This window comes from Megalopta genalis, chromosome 11 (genome assembly GCF_051020955.1).
Source record: "Megalopta genalis isolate 19385.01 chromosome 11, iyMegGena1_principal, whole genome shotgun sequence".
Taxonomy (NCBI): domain Eukaryota; kingdom Metazoa; phylum Arthropoda; class Insecta; order Hymenoptera; family Halictidae; genus Megalopta; species Megalopta genalis.
This window is the reverse complement of record NC_135023.1, coordinates 5,488,887-5,513,235: the sequence shown is the minus strand read 5'-3', so window position 1 is coordinate 5,513,235 and position 24,349 is coordinate 5,488,887. Positions and strand designations below refer to the sequence as shown.

Sequence of the window (24,349 nt, the reverse complement as noted above, 5' to 3'; positions counted from 1 at the left end):
GGACGCGGCTTACAATGTATCAACTGTCGCGGATTCTGTCGACAGCCTCGGTAAGATGATTTTTCTCGCCGGGACTCGCTTACCGCGCGATTAGGCTGGCGAACGCGGTTGCGTTATCGGTCGCAAGATTGTTCTTTATTAAATCGTGCGGTTTTATGCATGCATTTTTTTCTAGCCGTTTTATCCGAGGTTCGATCGGGTAAAGGATTGCCAATATTAAAAATTGAGAAACCCGACAACCGACTTTCCTCGAGAGCGTTTTCCGTTAGACGTCAATGCGAGCCTGACGATGTGACACCTCCGCCAGTATTCTTGACTCGTGAAAGTTCTATCGGCTCGGTCTAGGCTCGAGATTCCTGAGCATTGCTGTCGGCATGCGAGGAATCGCTGATTCTCGGAGACAATAAATCGATTTCTTTGGGCACATCGGAATCGCGATAAATCCGAGCGAATGCATTCCTGTCATTTTTACAAAGCGATGCAACGCTTCAACAGTCCAGCGTCCAGCTATCCGTACACTCGGTATCGAAAAAATCGAGAACTTTCGATGCTCGTAAAAGCGCGACAGCGCGTCGCACGAGCGGAATTCGAAGTCGCGACGCAGGAAAAGCATCGTTTTTCCCTGAGAAGCCGGAGCGCCGTCGCCGCCGGGGCTAATTAATGGGGCAGGAAGAGGTTCGAAGGCTAAAAATATTTAACGGTGAAAGGGCGAACAGATTGAACACGGTGGCCCATAAAAATTCTTGTGGCGCGCGCACGCGTCTGCCGACGCGCATTCTCGCATTGCTCGAGCGTCCGAGAGCGTGGTTCGTTAATCGGGAGAACCAAACCGGAAAACGTGCCTGTAATGTGCGTGCATCGATGCTGTAACCCGCGCTATCTGGTCGCGGATCCTGACGGAACAGAATTACGCGAATCCGCGCGTTGCAAAACACTCCGCGATCGGTCACCGGAACCGGAAACGTCTGGACAATCTCCCGATCGAAAACGCTAAGAAATAACCACGCTTTTTGTCTGTGATCACAAGACAAGAAACATCGCGAGACTCGAGAAAGAAATTTCTTCTTCGTGGCAACGAAAATCGATTTTCTTTCAGGTGCTCGTGGTTTCGAAGATATCTGTGTAAGATATCGATGTAAAAATCGTAAGAGTTCCGTTCTTACTAAGCTACGAGACTCGAAAAATCCTGAAAAACGATCGGCCGACGAGACTCGAGGCATCGAATTCGTTGGCGCGCGGATCGTCGATCTCGTTATCGGCTCGTTCATTGAAACCGGTGTCCCCTGACGTCACGGGACGAATTCGCGACGTCTCGTATCGAGACTTTCTCCTCTTTATTCAAGAGTCGGCGGCGCAACGGCCGAAGCAACGGTCGCCCGACGTCGGACGATTTTCAGCGCCCGGGGTCTTTATTTGTTTCTTTCTCGCGCGCGGATCGTGATCCGAGATTTTAATCGATCCCGCTCGTGGGCTGCTGGCTTGTTTGTCTGCACGTGGAGAAGAGCCCGAGTAACGGCCAGCCGAGAGCCGAATCTCTTCGGCGTGCGTGGAACCGGCGAAGGTCTTCCTGGAAAGAAATGGACGTCGAGGATCGATCTCCGGCATCGGCCAGAGAACGAATCTTCGGGACCGTCCAGACGCGGCCCCAGACGGCGTTAATTTCCATCCTCCTGCCGTGGCATAAACGGCTTAAACGGAGAAGAAAGATGCGTTCGTTCGAGCGGGAGCCACGAGCCGAGATTGGGAAGATGACGCCGCGGCGCGCCGCGACGCTTGGCTTATCTCTTCGAGACTCGAGCAGCTCGGGCTCCGGTCACGTACAGAATTTTGTGAAGAACCACGTTTGCGCCGCCCTCGGACGCTATCTGACCCTGGCGGAGAGAATTCGATTTCCCAGACAGTGCTTATACAGCGGACAGATCGCACCTCGTGCACCTTCTACTGCCCTTGATTCGGCGCGGAAGTCGACGGAGAAGGGGGAACGAGATCAGCGAGAAGCTGAAGACGGCGCAGACACACCCCGCCTCGTCGAACGATCGTCGGAATTCCGGGAGAACGTTCTCTTTCCTGGCTCTCGTCGTTATTTTGCTAACAGAGGGTCAAGAGGAAACGAGGTACACGGGTTAACAAAATCGGTTGCAGCCCCGAAGAAGCTTCTCCCTCGCGAGACGAACGAACGATCTTTTTCTAAATTCGTCGAGGCTGTACGAAAAGATCAACGTCGAAGCCGCGACTAAACACGGTTGCGCAAACGTAGAGGAAATTTCGTGAAGGAAAGTTCGAACGATCGCGTTCGGATACCTATCGAATTTTCCGAGAACGAGCCGATCGTTACCGCCCCCAGGATTATTTCAAGATCGAACGAAGCCGCGTCGATGTTACGATCGACGTGCAACGTTCGCGGTACGCCTAAGACGCAATTTGCATTTTTCGTCTTGATCCGCTCGTCGAACTGTCTACGGCCTTGATATCTCTGCACGGCTCTTCTATTTTCCTGCTCTACGTAGCGGATGGTTAGGCAGGCCAGTTTTAGGTCTCTGGCGCGACGCCAGAACCCGATGAGAATAGCGAAATCTGAAGAACATAACTCGCTGGTAAACATCGCCGTTATACATTGCGTCTGAGGCTACGTCGATTCCACCGAAAACTACGAGCGGGATCCGTCACGAGCGAGATCTATCGTTGGCGAGATCTATCGTAAGCGAGATCGAACGTAAGACGAACGAAAATCCCGAAAAATTCAGGTTGCTAGCGCGACTCTGTCTTCGAGAAATAAAAAGGGACAGTAATTTCTTCTTGTACTTCTACGCGAATGAAATTCTCTTGCGCCGAATCTTCGTCTATCGTTTCTTCACCGTATTTTATCGATGCGTCATTCGTTCGATCGTTGCCTCGTAATTTTAACGCTAACCCGAGTTGTCGGACGGAAGCGGAATTTTGAGAATAAATCGAAGATGAGGAGGAGGAGGAGGATAATTCCGCGGAACCGTTCGACGTCGCTCCAGATCCAGAAGAGAAGGCGCAAATGTCGGCCGAAAAGATGGCGACCGAGCGGCACGGCAGCGTTTCCCACAGAGGAATGCAACGGGCGGAAACGCGCAGTTGCTTGCCATAGTGGAAACCGTAAACCGGACACGACGCGATAACCGAGGAAAATTGAAGAGCGACCCGTAGACGATGCTCATCTTCCTGTTCCTCATCTTTCCCGATCTTCGCTGCAGCCGCACGGATTCTGCGTGCGTTTCTAAACACGAGCTGTGTACGAGGAAGCCGCGAAAAATTGATGGTCCAATTTAAATAATCCTCCGCCGTGGAGCTCGACGTATACGTATATTCCGAATCGGCAGCATTCGGTAGCCGACCGTGCAATCGAGAGAATCTGTTGTTGGTTCGCGGTGCATAAACAATATAAATTTATAGGTCACTGTAATTTCAGCCTCCTGACAACGGTCTAATGCATTTTTAATTGGCTACCCGCGGCTTCTGGGTACCATTAAATCTTCCCCGGGCCTCGATCCGGCTAAATAATTGCGCCGCACCTCCTCGTTCTCGGTCCCCTCCTCCCCGAGGCGAGGGTTCCATCTGGCTACCGTTTGCGACGGAATGCGAGTCGCATTCTGATCCGTCGCAGCTCGCAGCTCGCAGCACGCGACACTCGTCTTCGAAGCCCGCCGCGCCGGTGTCGGATTCTGTCCTCTAATTGTCTCTCCGCGTCAGCTCCCATGTCCTTTTTATCGGGGATGATGATCGTCTTCCGAAAGCTCGACAGCTCGTGCATCGAATTTATCTCGACGCTCGACGCTCGACACGCGTCCGAGGAAGGAGAACGGAGAACGAGGCTCGTGCGATCTTCAAGATCATCATTTTCATACTGGGTCATCGGAAAAGTTCGGTTCCGTCGTCGGAATTACGTTCGGTCTACTGGAAAATTAATGAACAAAAATTAAGGAAAATACTGAAAAATCTTCGCGCGCTTCGGTCGAAAAGAATCTTCCAAAACCCCTTGTTGGATGGCTCCATCCATCCACGAAAATTGTCTACGATTTTTTGGGGGTAGTTTCATCCTCCGAGCTTCTAGAGAATCGGTGAAGCTGCTGCTGCTGCTGCTGCTGGTTTCTATATCGTTGAGAGACCAATGGAATAGCAACTGGTGAACGAACAGAGAAGAAGAGGGAACGTGACCCTAAATCTCTCGACAGCACCCGGCCACGTGCACCGTCGTGTCAGAATTCCGTGGGCCCGATCGGGTTAAATGCTAGAGATCGTCTAGACGGGGCCCGTGTGCCGAATATTTTAGCTGGCCCGGTAAACACGACGCGGGGGCAACAAAGGGGGAAGGGGGGACTCCGAAGAAACGGTGTCCGAGTCGATTAGCACGAACGCGTGTTTTCGATTTCGGCCGATCTCTCCGGTCGAAGACGGGACGAGACGCGGCGAGACGAGGCGGGACGGGTGCACCTATGCGTGGGTGCGATTGCGCAATCCGATCCGAAATTCAAATCTCCGTTCCACGAAGACCGCTGCCGAGTGGCGAGGCCCCGGCGAGGACCGGAGACCGGAGACCAGAGTCCGGAGAAGAAGAAGGTGGGCCTCTCCTGCCGGATTCCAGGTACGCCTTATCTCGATTGCCGTCTGCCTCCAGGTGGGGGAGGAAGGGATCTGTACGAGCCATGCAAATTGCACCATTTCCATTTTTCCTTTTCTCTCTGTCTTCGCGCTCTGTCCTCCCCCTTCCGAGAGCTCCCGCCACGCCGCGCCGCGCCGCGACGACTCTTCCTCCCTCTCTTTTATTCCTCCGCTTCGTTCCTCTTCCCTTGCCCCCTATTTTTCGGAGTTTATACAATTTCGAAGGGAACAAATAAACGGGATTGTACCGCGCGTGGGCGGAACACTGATTCTGATTATTTTCTCCTGCTGTGTTTGGGTGTTTGACGTCACGGGGACTGCCGACGACGGAACCGGGATGTCCGAGAGAAAGTCATCGAACCTGTCTTTCTTAACAGCCTTGGGATCATGGAGCTTGCGAGAGGAACGTTGCGATACCCTGAAAGCTCCGGGACAAAATCATGGCCGGAGATGCGAAATTCGTCGACTCGACGCTCAAAATTCGTTCTTCTCTCTCTCTCTCTCAAACCCCCTCCTATTCGACTATTCGACTATTCGGCAAAATGTGAACTTTTCAATTTCGATTCGATCAAAGGAATCGTCGAAGCATCGCTGCGGATCCGCGTAAACGATGATTCGCGAACGGCAGGCGATTCTTCGAGATCTTCTAGACTTCTTGGCCGAGCCGAGCAAACGATCGTGGCTCTGTAAGCAGATCGGCGAACAACCGCGGAGGGGAGGAGGGCCACTCGGTTCCACCCCCGATGCATTCATATCGATGCACCGGTGTTTGCATCCCGTCACCGCGCGCCGCGCCGCGCCGCCTCGCTGTCAACCTCGTTCCGCGACGCGAGGTTCCCGCGCGTTCCCATCGGCCCTGGGACACCAATGGGACACGCAGCGCAGAGAGACACGTGCACGCATTTAAATATACGTCAATCGAGAAAAAAAAACAATCGAATCGGCGCGGCGAGGCGAAGAAAGCAACGGGCGACGAGCGAGCGACGCGACGGGATGGACACGGGACAGAGAAGGAGGACGCGGAGGATGGCAGAATCTCGACGATGCAACGAGAGCCCGTCTCTGACGTCACCTCCGAACAGTCCGTCGCGATTCGGACGTACGGACAGACAATCTGGCGTCTAGACGTGCCAAAATAAATAACGCGCCGGGGCCTTGCCTCGCCATCAAACCGTTGTTTGCACTCTCGTAACACCCGTCCGTCGTCCTTGTCGGGCCCCCGTCAGGGATGCCACGAGATCCCTACGTTGTTCGCGTCACGTGGACGTGTGTGCATCGTGTGCACACCATGCGCTCGATTATGCCGTCTGCCGGAACTGGATCGTCGGAGTAATCTGCAGCTTCGACGCTGGAAATGTTCACCTCGCGACGAAGCATCCCTCCGAGATCGTCCGAGCACCAATGGACTAATTAGAATAGCTCCGGAATGTCCTCCTTTCGGACGCTTTCATCTTCGTCTAGCGCCGAAAGACCGTTCCCAAGTTGGACCAAGATTGCTCGAAATTTGGTGCGACGAGCGAGCCGAGATCTTCGGGACACTTTCATCCGCGTCGCCTTCGGCTAATGTCGACGGTCGAGCTGAAACAATGTTCGCCCCGCAGAGTACGAATAATCTTATCGGTTGATTGTACAGATTCGGCAAATGAATCGAGAACCCCGTGAAAGCAACAACAGCCATCGGACAGACCCCGGAGATAGAAGAAGCCAAACGCTTCCGGCAAATTCAGCAGTGACACATTCCCGTCTGCCGCGAGCGATTTATTTTCGACGGCAGACGCTCGCATGGCCAATGTCTGTCCACCGTTAGACGGCCGGACAGGTTCAGTCTCGCCGAATCCTTTAACCCAATTTTCGTGCCGGGCCCCGCCACGATTCCGATCGGGCCCCGCCCGAAAATGCAGATTCCTCCCTCTCCTAAGCATTCCAACTAATTACGCGGCGTCCATTTCTCCGGCCTTTTCCTCTTTCCCGTTCCATCGGTCGCGGTCGCTCATCGCTCAACAAACGGTATTTGGACAAATTAATTCTTCAAATTAATCGATGGGACCAAATTGCTTGCGGAAGATTCCGAGGGTGGATATTTCCATGATACAGTAATGTCTCTCTAATTGACGCCCAGATCGACCACAAAAATGGACAATTTGGGAAGATGAGATACGATTATTCGAGCCTTGCGGTTTATTTTTATAGTTATAAATTGTCCACAATTATAAAAACGAGCCGCAAGGCTCGAATAACCGTATCTCCTCTTCCCAAATTGTCCATTTTAGTGGACGATATGAGCGTCGGTAAGGGAGACATTACTGTACCTACTAAATTGGTACGAATTATTGGACGCTGAAGTTCGCGCAGACAAAATTGTGAATATATGGAAAGAATTCAAGCACACTGTCGCGAGAAGAATGGATTTCGTTCGATGGCACACGACGAAGAAATTCGTGGAGCAAGGGATACGACTTGGGGCGTACTCCGCTCGGCGAACCGACGAAAGAAAGGCTGCGAATTAGAACGAACCTGATCAAGAAGTTCGCGGAGGAGGAGCCATGATCGAATTCCGGCAGCGAATAAAAGAAGAAAGGAGAAGACCGAGTGAAAAATCTTCGGTACAGAGGGGTTTCCCTTCGCCGGCGATTTGATCTCGGTCGCGCATATTTTTGCCGGCTTCTCTCCGGCGCGTTTCTCTCTTTCCGTCCCTCTCTCTCTCTCTCTCTCTCTCTCTCTCTCTCTCTTTCTCTCTCTCTCCGTCCGTTTCCCCTCTTTCCTCGTTCCCGTTCTTCTTTTTGGGCCCCGTCGTCGACGTGCGTTGCCACGCATCGTATTTTCACGCACGCACGCGGAGGCTGCATTTATTAAAAGCGATACATTATGATTCAAAGATCATATCTTTCGATTCGTCTAGACGTCGGAGAGGGAGACACCCTATAAAGTCGTGTGCGGCTGCCCCTGAAACGAGCAGCCGAATACAAGGTGCCCGGCTCGATCATTTCTCGCGCCTCCGTACGCCGATTCGTTTTCCTCTCCGGCGTCCACGTCCAAGTCCCCATCCCCGTCGACCAACCCCTAGCCAGTGCGTCCCTTTCGAACGTCCTACCACCAATTAGCACACCCGGACCAGAAGCAATTAGGATCCGGAGGATCGCGGCTCCGGGAAGACTGCGAATCCTCGGTTCGCCACCGAATCGAACGACGGCCGGGGTCTGGCCGGTGAAAGGACACAGCGTGGAGTCTCCTGAATTGTGAAAGGATCACCGATAAGGATCAGTATGCAGACTGTCGCGCGCTCGATAAAGATCTTGGAAGGCTGGGCCCGGTGAAGGAGCATACCGCACTCCGGTCTATCGGCGGTGCATCGGGTCGACCAGACAGACAGACGGTCAGACAAACGGCGAAAGAGAGGAGAGAAGAGACGGTCGGAGCGAACGCTGGTGGTGGTGCCGTTGGCTGGAGAGAAAGAGGAGAGAAAGAGGAGAGAGACGGAGGAGCAAAGAAAGGAAAAAGAAAGTAAATTCCGTGCGGTGTCGGGTGAGTAATCGAAGGAATCGCCGAGAGGCCTGCCTACGAATCGAGAGGAAGAAGCAGAAGCAGAAGTCGAAGCAGAAGCGGAGGCAGAAGAAGAAGAAGAAGAAGAAGGAGAAGAAGAAGAAGAAGAAGAGGCAGAAGAAGAGAAGGAGGAGGTGTAAGAGGAGGCGACGCGACGGTGGTTGACGGAGGAGGAAGAAGAGTAGGAGGTCGAGGAGTTGGAGGAGGAGGTCGAGGAGGAGGTGGAGGTACCGGTGGAACACGGCGAAGCGGTGCACGCGGTGTTGTGTTCGCCGGAAGCGCGAGAGCGAGGCGAAGAAGCGCGGCAGCACGCGGTGTCGAAGCGTGCAGAAGCGGATAGGCCTCTATCGCGCCGCGAAAAGGCGACCGGACACCGAGGGAAGGAGGAAGAAGACGAAGAAGACGCGAAGAAGAAACCGCGAGATAAAGCGTCGCGGACCAGAGAGAGAAAACGCAGTCGGATTTCGGCGAGCGAGGGAAAGGGACAACGTAAAAGACGCGGCGCGGCGCGGCTCGGCGGGTGGAGTTCGCCGGCGAGCGGATCGAGCGGATCGAGCGGATCGAGCTGATCGTACGGATCGAGCGGCATCGAGCGGCATCGAGAGAAAGAGAAAGGAGGCCCTCGGAGAACGAGAAGAAGGAAGAAACGAGCGAGGACGACGGAAAAAAATAAGAACCAGTGATCGTAGTAATGCCGCGCGCCGGTCGGCTCTCGCGGGTTCGTGCTTGTCTCGGAATTAGTGAGTAGACAGAATTATGTCTGTGAGCAGGCCGGCACCGCCGCTCAGTTGATACTTACTGCTCAGCCGGTGCACACGCGTGCCACGGATCTCTTTCCTGCTCGCGCCTTCCTGATGCGATTAGCCTAACCAACCGTCTAACCAATCGTCTAACCAGCCGCTCGTGTTCGCGTCGGATCGTTCCAAGATCAGTGACATGGAGGACACGGTTCGTCGATGACAGTTGTTTGACGGATCGAGAGCACAGTGAAAGAGACTCGAACGAGACGTTTACGAGTGGCAGATATTACGGTCGATTATCGCGATCCACGGAACCTACGGGGCACGATGAAGCTCGCCAGGTGTTTGGTACTGCTGCTGGCGGTGTGCGCCATGGACGGCGTCTGCTGTCACCACCATCACCACGCGGACGACAGGAGGAGGAAGGACCAGGTGGAGCAAGACAGGAGGTCGGAGGACATGAACGCGATCTCCTCGTTAGGCGAGAAGAACAGGAGGAGCCTGGCCGGCGAGGAAACGAAGGACAAGCTGCCGTACAGCGACCGCAGGCTGGAGAAGATGCTGGAGAAGGCTATCCTGAAGATCATCACCGGCGATCTGAGCGCCGGCGACATGCTGCTGCTGAAGAGCCTGAACTACAGCCTGGAGGAGGTGCTCGCGATTCGCGAACGGGAGCTGGGCAAGAAGAAGGACGAGGAGGCGAGGAGAAAGGACTCCAGGTCCTGGACGAAAGCTTTCTACGGCGAAAGCGGGGAGAAGCGGCCCAGATACTGGGAACAGAATTCCATGGAGCCGAGGGCCGACGGCAAAAAGCACCGCCACGCGGACAGGCCATCCTACAAGGACTTCGACTTCGAGGCGTACAACCGGCAGGCGATCCTCGACTACGAGAACCTGCCGACGAACCTAGAATTCCAGCAGTCGAGGTCCGAGGCGAGCCTGGACTTCGAGGAGCCGGCGAATTCTGAAGAGGACGAGAGCGTGCGCCGCGAGTTTGACAGGGCGATGGCTCCGCACGTGGTCTTCAAGATCCGCTACGACGACTCCGAGTTCGATTCGAGCTCCGGCTCCGACGAGAAGAGTCGCCGGAAACATCGCGTCCCTAGTTCGAAACACGCCGCTTCGAGGACCAGCTCGGCCAGCTCCTTTCACGTATCTCCTACGGCGACACCGACTTCCGCTGCTGCTCCTGCTGCTCCTGCTGGTTCCCTGCCACTTCCTCTGGTCGGTCAGCTGAGCAACAGCATCCAGGACCAACAGATGCCTCGTTCCACCAGCGCTTCAGCCCCTGTCGCGAGCAGCACCGACTCCGCGAAGTCGCTCGAAGTCGCCGGTAGCTCATCCGACGACCTCTCCAGCCCCGAAGACGTTGTTCAGACGACCAGCCCGAGCAACGAGACGAAGCTCGAAGAGGAGCAGGATAGGACTAGGAAGGTCAGCGAGTACGAGGGACTCGAGTGGGTCGAGGACGACGTCTACAGGGTGCTGCCCGAGTTCGTGGACTCCCTCGGCTTCGAAAATAGCGGGGACAACGAGACGTTGTCGTCGGACTACGAGGACACTGGCCGCGATCTCCGCCGCAATTGGACCACGGAGGAGACCGAGAACGACACGTTGGAGTACCAGAACGACACGCCGGACTCCATCAAACTGTTCATCGCCAACAACAACATCTCCGCCAGCTACATTCCCTTGGCGAACCTGACCAGCTATCAGCAGGTGGCGATAGCTCACCGCCGAGAGTAAGTAGACGCTTTGATCCGATCCTCCGGCTGTCTCCGGCCTCTGGTCCTCCGCCTCCGGAGCTTCTGATAGCCAGTCGATTCGAATTCGAATTCGCTTCCGATCGTGGACGGTGAATGTCCGAGAGACTCGGACGCAGAACCTCGGAGAGACGGAGGACAAGTTCTCGTAGGTTCACGCTCATGCTGCGTCCCGCTTTCGCTATACTAGATTAGTCTCACGAAATGTGCTTTTTGTATCTTCTAGAGGAAAGCTAACCTCAAGCTTCGACAGGTAAGCACCGGCCCCAGATGATCGCTTTTCGGGTAAGGGACTCGGTCTGCCGATTACGAACACGGATTTTTCTTTCTCTTTTACTTTATTTCTTCTCTCGCCCGCGGGCTTTTCGGTTTTTGATTTTTCTTTTCGCCGAGCCCTGCGGCCGGCCGCTTTCTTTCTGGCTTCGCTTGCATAATCTAAAAATACATTCTCATCGCAGTTATCTCATTGCTCGTGTTGCACGGGCCGCGATTTCGCGCGATAACGACCAGACTCCTTTTCTCGTGCGCTGCGTGTTGTGTCTGCATGAAAAAGGTAACACCACTTATTTTCTCTACCTCTCTCTCTTTCTTCCTCTCTTTCTCTCTCGCTCTCTCTCTCTCTCTCTCCCTCTCCCTCTTTCTGTTTCTGCTTCTTGCTGTTTGAGCCTCCGTCCCTCGATCATCGCGACGAGAAAAACTCGAACGGTTTTCCAGCCGTGCAGACGAACACGAGGACCACCGGGCAAATCGTTGCCCCCGGCACGTAAAAATATCTCGATGGCCTGTAAAAATATCGTGACGAAACCGAGAGCCGGGAACCGCCGACGAAATTCCGCGGCTCCCGCTGACCAACTGCCGATTTGCCCTAAACCCTTCGTCGGCCGCACCGAAAACCGCTAAGTCCGAAAATAAACGAGCTAAATCCATCCTTGGTCCATTTTAACGAGCTACGGAATTTCCAAGCCCTGTAAAAGCCGTAAAAATTCGTGAAAGGAACCGACCTATTTTGAACGGCTTTCTTGCCGATTCGTTTATTGAATACGTTCGATAAATTACAAAGACGTATTATACATTTCACGTTATAAATCGTTCAAATGTTTCGTCGTTTCAAATAGAAATTGTACATCGAAGAGTTAAACGAGAGACTCGGGAAGCAAGGGACAGTGTTGGATAAATTGGCACGAGCATTTTACCATTTCAAAAAATACTCTGGGACTTATTTTTAAATATTATTTATTTGGTAGAAATTCTAAATAGACGCGTCGTATATTTTCTGATAATATTAAACAATATTTAACGTCGACGCGCGGCGTTGGAAACGCACGACGTCTTTTTGCGTCTAGTTTCCAAGGGCTTTCCTGTGAAAAAGTAAGCATAGGAAGAGAAGTCGTGGCAGAAAAGCCTCGAAATCCTGAAAGTTTGGCCACAGGTAGAAGGGCGGAACAGAGGGTGCCAGGCGGTTGCTAAGAGAACAAGGAGTCCAGCCAGGAAGGACACGCGGTGGAAATTCCGCGGCGGACCCTCAGCTATGTTTTTAAATCGCCCTGCTCCTCGCGCGGCCCCTCTTCGCGCGGGTGCGAAGGCGTTTCTTTTATTTTATTAAGTCTAGACGCGTAAATGCATTCGTGTCGGCACTGGCGTAGCTTGCTCGACGAGAGAGATAGAAAGAAAGAGAGTTCTCCTCTCTCCGGTGTGCCCATCGGATTTCTCGGTCGGCGTGCGAGCACCGGGGATCCACGACGATCTATAAGCGGGCGACAGATAGGCGGGGAACCAGTTTTTCAATCGGTCCGACATTTTCCAGCGTCTCGACTTCGAGAACATCAAACGAACCGGGACCATAGGGGAGACGAAGGGGTTACACGTGTCGTTCGACGACCATGGAACCCATTAACCCTCTCCGACGCTCCCTGAGAACGATCGCATCGAGTATCCTTTGTCGTAGTCTTTCGTTTATTTTCGTTATTCGCTCGGGTCCTTTTAGAAATTCTGGACAAAATTTGTTGAAATTTTTCATGGTATATAGATCGATTTTCTATGGGCATAAGAGACAGCGTCGAAAACGGAAAACGAGTGTACGATGATTAAGGGTGTAAACCACTAAGAATGAGGTAAGCTTCGCGGATACTTTTCCAAAAAAGATCGGGAAGCGGATCTTCTTGAAACTCCTAGGATATTTTCCTCAATGTTTTGGAAACGTGTATGAATTTTTTCGTTGGGAAGTATGAGGCAGAACCAACGGGAAAACGTAGTTCCTCCAAACGCTGCTTTAAAGCGTGAAATACTTCGACTTGGTCAGACTCGATCCCACAACTTCCGTAATTCCGCGAATATTCGCAAGGAACTGTTTCTAAAAGATCCGCAAAATTGCGGATGCGTTTATTTATTCATTTGCGAAATTTCGGAGCGGTTTAAGCTTGCACCGAGGATCGCAGAGATTTCGATTAAACGAAACGCAGCGTAGAATACCGGCGATTCTGGCCCCGAGATGAGAGTTGAGCACCCCCGTAATCACCGGGTGTCTAGTCAGATTGCAGTCAGGACTGCTCTCTTACGAGGTTATGTAACACATTTGAATTTAATGCGCTGACCTTGTCTATGCGTCTCTCTTCCTATGCGAACGGAGAGGGCGAGACGCGCAACCGACGAAGAGAGAGGAGGAAGTTTTCACACAGTGGCTCTCCCCCACCAAAGTGCATCCAGACGCGATGCAACCGTGCATTTTTCGGCGGTGGTGCTTGAATCGCGTCGGTGCACGGTGGTTCCCGCGGTTACTCGCCGGAATGCCGGGGCCACTTTTTCCTGGGGCCACGACCCCCCCGGGTGCCAACGATTCTCACCCCGCGGTATTTCTGATCTCTATCTGGGCCTAAGCCCCTCGCGGTCTTCCTCGGGCTGACTTTTTCGCCGGGACAATTATAGGAACCGTGAATCACGGAATTGCTTTTCTATTTTCAGTTTCCCCGCCGTTCGCGGAATTCTGACGCTCCTCTCCGTTCCGTCAATGTTGCGCGGTTGCTACCGTCTTTAGCTGACCTCTTTGACCCTGCACCCGCTTTCGTAACTTCTGCCAACGCGATACAGCAATGACTCTCTAATCGACGCCCAGATTGACCACAAAAATGGACAAATTGGGAAGAGGAGATACGATTATTCGAGCCACAATTAATAATCGTATCGCCTCCTCCCAAATTATCCATTTTAGTGGACAATCCGAGCGTCGGTAAGGGAGACATTACTGTAGTAGCTTTTCGCTATTTTCCTTGACGTTTCGCCGTCTGAACTTTACCATACGGTTGTCGAAATAAAGATGGAAAACGAAGCCGTTCGTGCGAGCTGTATCAACGCGAACTTCGCGTAATCCGCACGATATTATCGCACGATCGTCGTCGTTGTCGAATAACGTCTGCTTAAATAAATGGGGAGGTGTCAGGGGTAGGGGCTGAAGCGAGATTGACTTGGCTGCAGAAAAATCGTCGGTTACCGGGATTTCTTGGAGAAAGAGCTTGAGAAAGGTCGGCTCGACGATGGCGGTAGCAGACGATTTTCTCGATACGGTACTCGGCAAGGATCACCGGATTCATTCTCATGATGCAACGGCCTCCAGACACCCGAGTCCTTCCCTTTCCCAGACGGCAGACAGACGTGACACGTACGCAACGAGACGGTGTAGAATGCGTGACTTGGACGCAGCTAGATTAACGAGCATGTCTAGAATCGTATACAAGCCGGTGGAGGAGATTTCGTGGGGAGATTTCGTCAGCGGTGGCCAGGTCTGCTGGTGCTTCTCTCGCCTGGCCTGCCGCTCCTGTCCAAGTTCCTGGAAGGAAAGGAATGAGACAGGCCAACAGGATAGGGTCACCGAAATTCCTCCACGTTCGCCTTCACCTCTCTTTCTCTGTCTCCCTTTCTCTCTCTCTCTCTCTCTCTCTCTCTCTCTCTCTCTCTCTCCCTCTCTCTTTCTCTCCCTCCATCTTTATCCATCTATCTATCTCTATCTCCCTCCGTTTCTCTTTCTCCTCGACTATACCATCCTCCTAGACATCCTGTCTGTCTGGCCGTCGTCTCGTTCCCTGGAAAAAAAGCGACTTTTGTTTCTCGGCCAGCGACGAGGTCGTTGACGCGCCATTGGCTGCGCTCAAATCTCCGTGTGGGCGTCCAACGCAGCACAATCCTTGCCTGTGACGTAGGGCAACGACGCTCCTCCTTTTTTTTCTCCCCCTCCCCCGGTTCGGTTAACGACTCACAGACGTCATTATGCAATCCCGTAATCTCACCTGATCCGCCGCTTGCCTCGGCCGTCGAGTTTACGGCGCGCGCGTCCCGCCGCTTGCGGAAAGATAGATGCTGATGCCAGTTTAGGGGATTCTGCTGACCTATTCCGATTTTCTTGCCACGAAGGGCTCGGAGATTGTTTCGTCGGTAGGCAGCAACGTTGCTCGAAGGACCGAAAGAGTTCTACGAATGTTCCTGGATGCTTCGAGTAAAAAATGTCCGATAGAACTTTAGAGAGCACCTCGGTCTTTAGAGATCCTGACGTGTCCCGATTTTCCCAGCACTTCGAAAAGTTTGCGTGTCGTTTCGCCGAGGAGGAACGATCCTGATGTCTTATCGTCGACTTCGTGGTACCTCGAGATCTTACAAAATCGTCTCGTCAACGAGGAATATCGTTGTCGCAGAGAGCCAAGTATTCGCAAGTATTGCGATAGGAATTTAAAGGATCCCGGTGGATCTCGACGTCCTGTCCTGATTTTCCTAGCACTTCGAAGAGTCCGAACGATCCTGGCGGACCGTCGTAGATTTTCTCTCTATTACCCGAAGAGGTTTGAAATTCGTTTCGTCGATGAGGAATGTGGTCGCTGAGGCGGCTGGTCGTCGGAAAAGGCTTGAGACGCGACGGCGCGAAGTGTTAATGCTTCTCGGGTAGATGGATAGATTAGATGATCGTTACACCAATGCCCTCGCTGTCTAGCCAACGTCTAGAACGGATAATAAATATCTCTGACCCATACCGCGTAGAGTCTATAGGTCACTGACCACCGTCCAATGGCCTGTCCCGCCACCCGGAAGAACTTGCATGCAACGCGAGGTGAAAATTTCCACGACGCGTTAGAAAAACGACGCCCGATCCTGGCTTTTAATACGGAATGCTTTTGATCGCGTGTTCGTGTCCGGGTGCCTCTCGGCGTGTCGTTTGAATTTTTGTATGGTGTCTCATTTGGCGGAACATAGCTTGGTCATTGTCATGGGTTTTGTAGCTTTTTTTTCTCGACGCCCGATGCTCGACGGTGTTTTTATTTAAACGAGGCTCGTTTGTCTGTGCAGCCAAGGCGAGAAGGCCATCGAGGACATTAAATCGAGGGTCCTGGCCCTAACGGGACGGTTGAACAATAGCGGGAGCACGAATCAGGTGCAACGACAGAGGCTGACTATGTTTTCTCCTAGCTGTGAGTCGAATCGGTTCTGCCAATTACGCGGGTTGCGCTAAAATCAGATGTCCGATCGAATAGAATCGTCGAGACATCTGCGATTCGAACGCCATCGGTTTAGCGCACCCCGCAATTGTCGCTTAATCGGAGTCGCGATGAATATTTGATCCTATTCGTCCTCTCGATCAGGCCAAGTACCAAGGAACACGGACCAGGACGCCTGGGCGGACCCGTACACGATGAACATGCACTTCCAGCTGAACCTAACGTCCAGCGATCACGTGGTCGCTGCAAAACTGAGGATCTTCAAGCTACCCCAAGAGAACCTGACTTCGTCGACCGGAGGCACCTTCGAAGAGGACGAAGAAGACGAGAAGAAGATCAGAATATCCGTCTACTACTACACGAAGTCCTTGAAGAAGCATCGATGTAAGTTTGCCGCGACCTGTCCGTGAAAAATCCTCGATCGCGAGATCTTGATCCCTGAAGTTTTGCTACACAAGTTTGTCCTTGCAGCGAAGAAACGTTTGATGGACTCGGTCGTGACCCCGTTGACCCCGGAAGGTACCCATCTGGCCATGGACGTCAGACAAAGTCTGCGATTCTGGCGACTGAACACCAGAAACTCCCATGGAACCGGAAGCAACCACGGATTGGTCGTTCTCGTGGAGGATCAAGACGGACGACCACTGAAACCAGCCCTCTACATCCAACAACCATCCTGCACGGAACAAGCCACGGATCAGAAGGCATGTGAGTGTGTGCGCTAACAATACTAACTCCGATCTGGAATGTTTGCTTGTGCATTTCTGAGTGATACTTAACACCGTGTGCCGTAACACACCTGGTTGGACAATAATCGATCCAGGAACGCGACGTCGCGATCGATCGCGATTGTTTATTGGCGATGCTGTACGGTTTTTTTGCACAGTTTGACGATGACCATTCGCAATCCTATCGAGACCTGTTTGCTGCTTCTTCGATTTAGAGCCTGGAAAATTCAAATTCAAATTCAAATTCGCGTTGTTTCAAATGCTCGAAGATTTCAATTCAATAAGTTTAGCTGCATAACAGTTGAATGTAATCCTTTCTTTACTGCAAAATTCGGTAACTTGAACTTCAGGTTCGCGTTTAAAATCTGAAATGTTGAAACAAAATGCGGTACATTACCGACAATTGTTCTTGGTCTCGTAACGGATGGAACATATTTCCAAGGATTACTTTTCTTCGAGAATCATAACTGATTAATCATACTAATTGTAATTTCGTTTCGTTTTACAGACCAGCGCGTACCTGCACTTTTCCTCCGAGCCTGTGCTCGTTATGTTCGTGTCGTGAACGGTGAAAGAGTGACGTACGTGAACTGTAGGCACTAAAATGTTCACGCAACAGCAAACATGAACAATCGTTAGCAACGTAATTTATTCGAACCGACGACGAGAGAACGGGAAAAGACGGAGGTCCGTTTGATTAATTGGAGCGTTTGGAAATTAAACGCGTACCCAGTTGAAGCGCGGGAGAACCGGTGGAGAACCTGAATCGTGGTGGATTTAGGTAGTTTCTCCGAGCGTTCGTCGATTGCAGTGACTTTTTAAGTTAAGTAGTCGTCGAGAAAGCGGTCGATTAAATTATCGATCGTTTTCCTAGTATAGATTAATCTACCGTGCATCGTTGTAAAAGCCAGGATACTTTTTCCTCTTCTTTTTACACGTTTGAAACACGTCGCGCCTCCTAGTGACACTTCCGTTGTTTTCCGAAGCGTTTTACGGCGCCACCATTTCGAACAGATACGAAATTCGAACCGATCCCAATGGCCGCAGAGTGCTGGACAATGGTTGGCGTGGTTACGGATCGCAAGTTGCAGCGTTCGTTTCGTCCTGTCGAGAGGTCCTTTCCCGAAAGAGTCCAGGACAGACTGTGTCGATTTCGCATTGTACTAACTTAAAGAGAGGAAGCGCGTTATTTAAGTGCAGTAGCCGGTAAGTCAACTATGGTTAATCCTGATTAAACGGTGTACCCGGTACGAGGCCGGTCGAAACCGGTTAGCGCGTCGCTTTTCCGGCTAACATTTAACGTTTAAATGTTAAACGATTTAACAATGTAAATATCAGCGGAGCCGCGTCGATAGGCGGATTAAGTTGATTAGATTATGTTCGTTGACCTCTATGCACGCGCACCCACGCATATGCACGCCAAGCGATGGCTGTACGGCACGTGTGTGTACGTTGTGTGCAGCAGGTCGTGCCCATGACTGATGTAACCAAATGTCAATCCTTAGAGGTAGATATTTATGTCATACTTATTAGTTAAGGAACAGGCTGCCCTTATGGCCCTCTAGTTTAGATCATGGGTGAGACTCGGCAACGAGGAACCGTTGTCATTGGTAGACTGTGGGTGGTTATGCACTGTTACAGTGGCTGGTGGACTTAAGCTACGCAGGCGTTGAGTAATCGGTTAGTTAATGTAGTAATTATACGCTGACACTCTGCTACAGCAATTCGTGAGACGAAAGAAATATTTTTGTATCGCATTGTTCCATAGAAATTTCTTTCAATAAGAATTTGCATCGATTACGGAACGATTCGGTACCAAATGATTCTCTGAGAATCATTTGTGTTTCTTAGACAAAGCGCTACTTAGCTTTTGCTAGATGCGCCTTGCGATAGATCGTACGCATAGCGCAGAGTGGTCTTACGACGGTAATGGATTGTATTGTCTATACATTGCGAACTCATTGTTTCAATATTAAATTGCATTCACCGATGCACTTTGATGACACTGCAAGATTAATAAAAACAACGAGTGCATAAAGACCTGCAGTCTAATTAGAGACTAATGCAGCAGAAAGCTGCGCCAAGAGCTTCTCTTACTTTATAAACATAATACACATTGGTTCACCCAAGAAACTTATGCTACTTATCATTATGCGAGTGTCCAACGAAACTAAGGAAAACCAGCTGATGTAACTTTTACACAATCACTGTATATAATGTATATTTAATTATCTGATTGCGCAGAAATAAATGCATTGACGTCGAATTTTAATGACCTTGTCCCTCCGTGGAAATTCATTAAATTTGACCTCTGCTGGCTTGAAATTCTGCAGTATACCTATGCGTAATAGCGTTTATCCCTGATTGAAACAATTGTTTGACGCGCATGCGATCGCATGAAATAATGGGTATTCGTAGATGTAACAATAGTTGCCTAAAACCAACTAGTCTTATCAATTAGCTCGGATTTTTCTTCCTATTCCTCCAATTTCCACGACGTCGTACATTTACATATGTCACATCGGATAAACCGTTGCAAATCTTATGCGGCGTTGTAATTCACTTCCACCAGATTTGCATTCGTTCTATCCATAGTTTAGCCGTTTTTACTATTATTCGTAATTTTATCACCGCTTTTTTCGCCGTTTTTCTCACGATCTCCACATCTTATTAACCCGCTCATTATACGTACTATTTTTCTACGTTCCGAATACGAGTGCAATCCCGAGGACAACGAGGACCGATTCTGTATAAAAATGATTTTATTAAAAATTCTCATTTATAGAACAGTACATTCAACATTTACAACAGGATGATCCACGGTTAGTCCATGTTCGTTGTCGAAACTTAAAACTACCAGACAACGACTTCACTCGTCTTTTTTCGTCTGTAGTAATAATAATAATAGTTAATAATAATAATAATAATAATAGTCGATGATCCTTGTGTGCATTGCCAATAATCAGCATGTCGCTTGTAGAGACGGAATTTGCACGCGTCCGTACGGAGTACAAATTCGCATAAATCGGCGGCATTGAAATGCATCGAGTAACGTACAATAAATAAGTAATGAAACCGTGCGACTTTTGGAACGTTTTTCCTTTTTTTTTTGTTCTTTTCTATATCCCTCAGAGCTTCGATCGCGAGTGTTAATTTGCTATTGAAATCGCTCGGTTAAAATACAGAGGCAGTAAGATATTGTCTTTCCATTCCTAGCGCGCAATACTTTGAAGACGCGTCGCCCGATATCCCTGTTCAATTTAACAAAAACGAATTTTCCTCCATCCGAGCAGCGGGCGGCGCATTATTTTTTTTTTTACGACAACAAAGAAAACCGATTTCCCCGTACATAGAACTGCGAATTGGCTCAGTAAGGATTCGACGAGAATTTTTCAGAATGATCCGCGACAAATTTCTACAGTCAGAAACTGGAACACAGCGAAGAAAACTCTCGCGACTCTGCGAGTACGATTACTCGCCTTATTAGGCTGCGGATTATCACGCGTAATTAAAATCGTCAAAATCATAAGAATCATCGGTTCGAAATAGGAATGAATTTCCTCTTCCAATTCTTTTTGACATCTTCGATGCGCTTAAATTCTCGATCGATTCAATTTCGTTGAAAACAATAATATCACGAATCCGCAGTCCAGCGTTCCGTTGTGCTTTTTTCCTTTCCCGAAAATTCGCACATCGCGAACAGGAACGTGCTTCTAGACGCACAGAAGCGAAAGAATACACGCGATGCACTTTCCCCTTGCGGGTCTCCGGTTTTTCGCGCGAAAGCTGTTGTGCCCGGACAATAAATTCTTCTCGCTCTATCGGTCGAATCGGGGGTCGATCGCCGCGATCTTTTGAATCGCGGATCACAAGCATATACATTATTAATCATGGTCCATGCGAGGCTCCGGTCGCTTCGCGTTCGCACAATTAAAGACAACTCGATATTACTCGGCTACGAGACTTCGGAGCCGTTCGCGAAACGGCCTCGCAAACGTGCTCGTATCCGCATCGTGCACGCAAATGCTCTTCGGCTCCGTTTAACCATTCCGATTGTCGGCCGATCGTGCCGAACGATTTCTCTTAGACGATTAACCTTCACGGCTGTTAGAGGGTGCGTTGAATTCTGGGTATATGTACAGAGGGTCCGATAAAAAACCGAATTGCTTCTATTTACACGCGCGGAACGCTATCCATTTCGTCGCCGTTTCGGGCCAGCTCGACGAGACGATGCTCCGTAGAAATTCGCTGAATCGAACGATTGCTCGTTTCGATGGAAGAGATCAAGAAAAATTGTGCTCTCGTCGAGAGCATTGTTTTGGCGAACAGTCAAGCGTCGCAAGTTCAAAAAACCTTGGCATGAGCACCGATCGCTCTCTGGGAGGGCACGAAGCCCCGCTCTCTCTCACTGGCAGGTCACACCTGTTCCACGTAAATGGGAAGATACAGATAGCCTTGGGGTCATAAGATCGAGAACGTCAGAGCGTTCTGACGTTGAGAGGGCAAAGTGCACGCACCCGGCCGTGTCGCCCAGACCCGGAGACGTCGCGTTCGAATGTTTAAACAGAGGTCCGAGCATCGTGCACGACTCAATTGCTCATAGAAACGCGCAAGCAGGCGATCCAGAGCTGCGGATCGTCTCCGCACGAACGAACGGTCTGGTTTCTGTGACGAATCGTCGAGCCTTTCGACGGGCTCCGAGCCGACGACGGCGCGGAGGTTGGTTCGACGACGGAGAGCCCGTCGGGACTCGCTTGCCTGGCCTAACTGTCGCGATCCAGCGAGTCCAGGGTGTCGTTGCTGGACGAATGGGTGAGGTCGCTCAGCTCGTCCAGGTGTTTCTGCTTCTTGCGGACGTTCCAATGCAGGCATTCCGCTAGCGAGTCGAACCAGTCGGTGATTTGGTCGGCTGCGCAGATGCTGGGCACCGGGTACACGGACGTGGTCACCCTTAGGCTGAAAACAGAGGAGACAGGGGGTTGATCGTACGGCTAGAGAGATGTCAACGCCTTGCTTCTTAGCGATGCCGCGTTTTGTATCTGTCGTTGCAAACGGACCGCGGATCTTCGTGCGTTCATGGCACAACCGTGCGGATATTTTTAATTTAATATCTCCGATCGGAAAGAGATCTTTCGCTCGTTACGAAAGCACGAAGTTCCGCAGTCCGGTCATAAGCTAACGTGTGTGACACAGAAATTGCAAGTATTTTGAAATCGAATAGCAAGGCAAGGGGTTAATAAGAGCAGAACGACGAGACGGAAAAATGCAGCGAATGAAACACGCGATCGGTCGATTCGAACGAGTAAAGAATCATGTTAAACAGTGGCAGAGAAACAGTCGTGGAAAGACGTTAAAAACGGACGTGTATCGACGGAGATAAAGAGAGACCCGAGAGAGAAATAGAAAAAGCCAATACCAAGAGTGAAAGAGAGAGAGAGAGAGAGAGAGAGAGAGAGAGAGATCGTGAAGTCGGTTAAATGCGAGACAAAAAAGAGGAACGGAATTTAAATAGATGAATGACGGTGTGTGTATGTGTGTATGTGTGAGTCGTAACGTAACGTTGCAGCGTCGTGCAACCTGTCGTTTATGAGAGTAAAGATGAAAGACGAGAGATGATATTTCTCTGGTATTTGTTCCTTTCTTTTTGATTCGTTTGTTCGCTTGTTTGTTTGTTTGATTTTCTTTTTACAAAATTAAACAGACCTATCCCCGACGCGCAATTCTTGCTGATTACGACCATCGAAAGAGACGTAAGCTGTGCTACGGGCCTTGCTGTTTGCCATAATCTGGAACAATTGCGAGAAAACGCCGACGATTAGACAAGTCAGACAAAATGTTTACCTGTCGCCGTGGAAGAGCTCCTGTCTATTTCTACCGTCGAAGGACACCCACGAGGTGTTCCTGCTGTCCGGTGAAACGGAGATCTGCGGTAGAAAGGTGGCAATGGTTAAACATAAACAGTACACGCTAGCTATATCTTGAGGTAACGATACGGCGAAGCTTTGGAAAGGAAGATGCATCGTCATTTTATCTCGAGTCTCCTTCAAAGAGCTTCTTCAGCGGTTAAAAATCGATCGAGAAAGGGAGCACTAAGTAAACTTAGTACTAAGCACGCGATCCTTTCTACTAGCTCTTTGTATAGAAAATGTATAAAAAAAGATTGATCAAAATGGAGATCCAAAGCAGAGAACAGCATCGCTATCGTTCATTCATCGATGGATTCGCAAGCGTCCAAAGTCCTCGAGCAAGAACTTCGAGCTACGAATCGTCTTCGGTGCTGTTCGCAAATAGCTGGCCCCGGTTGACTCGTGCTCGACCATATCGTTACCACGAAGTACGTGGATCCCGGGAGAAGCAATCTAATCGGTAACATCCAGAGCCCGGTTCGAAACGAGTCCGGCAACTCGGCCGTGTCGAAACTTTTCGAAACGTTGCGGCGCACGGTCTGAGAATGCGGGCGTCATCCGCCAGGACCAAGTTTCCTTCTAGGGGACAACCAGCAATCTTGATGCAACCGCGATAAGAAGCCTCTCCCGGTGACCCACACGGAAATACGTGATCGCGTTAACGCGAGAAACGCGGCTCGGTGCTGCAGTTTCTTGCAGTCCGACACAGTTCCGACGCTGGTCCTCGAATCGAGGACTTTCTCGGTTCTTTTCAGCATTCCTCTGTGGGTGCGCAGTTGGCCCCATTCGAACTTTCATTGCCCATTGTGGCCCGAAAGAAATTGATCCGAAACGCGAAGTCTGCTTCGCTAAAAAAACGAACCTAGAGTATTTTATCGCCGAAGGAGGAAGACCTTGAGAACAGCTTGCTCGGCTGCTGAGAGCAGCTTGAAAGACAAAACTTACGATTTCAAGATCCTCCGGAACGCTTCGGGGACCACGTTTCTCGAGAAAATCGCAGGGACTTGGATTTTATTGGGCCTGATCGCGCGTTGCTCGTCGTTCGAATCAACTTATTTCGGGACACTCGCGCAGCCGGAAGAAAGCGACCGGGAAAAATTCGCGAATACCTTCAGCTCGACGCCAGCGGGTACGACGATCGGCCTGAAGGACAAGGAGTGCGGGCAGATCGGTGTGATCATGATGGCAGGTACTGAAGGATGAATCATGCTGGCTCCGGCCGCGACGGCGTACGCCGTGGACCCCGTCGGCGTGCTGACTATCAGACCGTCGCCCTGCACGCTGGTCACGTGTTTGCCGTCGATGAAGAGATCGATATTCGAGAGGTACGGAGACGGGCCACGATCCACCACGACCTCGTTCAGCACCAGAAGATTCGTCGGCGGCTTCGCCGGCTTGCCCTCCTCTCCTTTGCGCATGATGATGCATCTCAGGCGGCTCCTCAGGGTCAAGGCCGCGTGACCTGTACACCGGCGAAAGATCGTTAGAAAGCTCGTTGCTTTGGACAAGCATCGGACGATACGATATCTGCGTGATTAATTTGTCCGCGCGGACTTAAGACCCAAGATTCCT

General features: G+C 50.9%; 2 protein-coding genes across 10 annotated transcripts in view; one reads left to right on the top strand and one right to left on the bottom strand.

Annotated features, from left to right (window-relative positions):
* Positions 1–32: 32 nt before the first annotated feature.
* Positions 33–19,137, top strand: LOC117225908 (uncharacterized). 3 transcript variants are annotated; one of them, XM_033479721.2, is made up of 6 exons: positions 33–10,648; positions 10,896–10,922; positions 15,995–16,116; positions 16,288–16,527; positions 16,615–16,847; positions 17,380–19,137. In XM_033479721.2, the coding sequence occupies exons 1-6, from the start codon at positions 9,234–9,236 to the stop codon at positions 17,434–17,436; spliced, it is 2,094 nt and encodes a 697-aa protein (XP_033335612.2). In that variant the 5' UTR covers positions 33–9,233; the 3' UTR covers positions 17,437–19,137. The 3 variants fall into 3 exon arrangements, with proteins under 3 accessions (XP_033335612.2, XP_033335610.2, XP_033335611.2); XM_033479719.2 differs by having other exon boundaries at positions 16,615–16,851; XM_033479720.2 differs by lacking the exon at positions 10,896–10,922 and having other exon boundaries at positions 16,615–16,851.
* Positions 19,138–19,615: 478 nt separating this feature from the next.
* The window catches only part of LOC117225909 (NAD kinase), a 34,907-nt gene continuing 30,173 nt past the window's right edge, over positions 19,616–24,349 (bottom strand). For 6 of the 7 annotated variants that reach the window (XM_033479724.2, XM_033479725.2, XM_033479722.2 and 3 more), the window contains 3 exons: positions 23,887–24,239; positions 22,713–22,795; positions 19,616–21,827 (listed from right to left, as the gene is read on the bottom strand). In XM_033479724.2, coding sequence (XP_033335615.1) covers positions 21,635–21,827; positions 22,713–22,795; positions 23,887–24,239 — 629 coding nt within the window. In that variant the 3' untranslated portion in view covers positions 19,616–21,634. Of the gene's footprint in view, positions 21,828–22,574; positions 22,658–22,712; positions 22,796–23,886; positions 24,240–24,349 lie in introns of all 7 variants that reach the window. The other variant, XM_033479723.2, reaches the window with a different exon arrangement.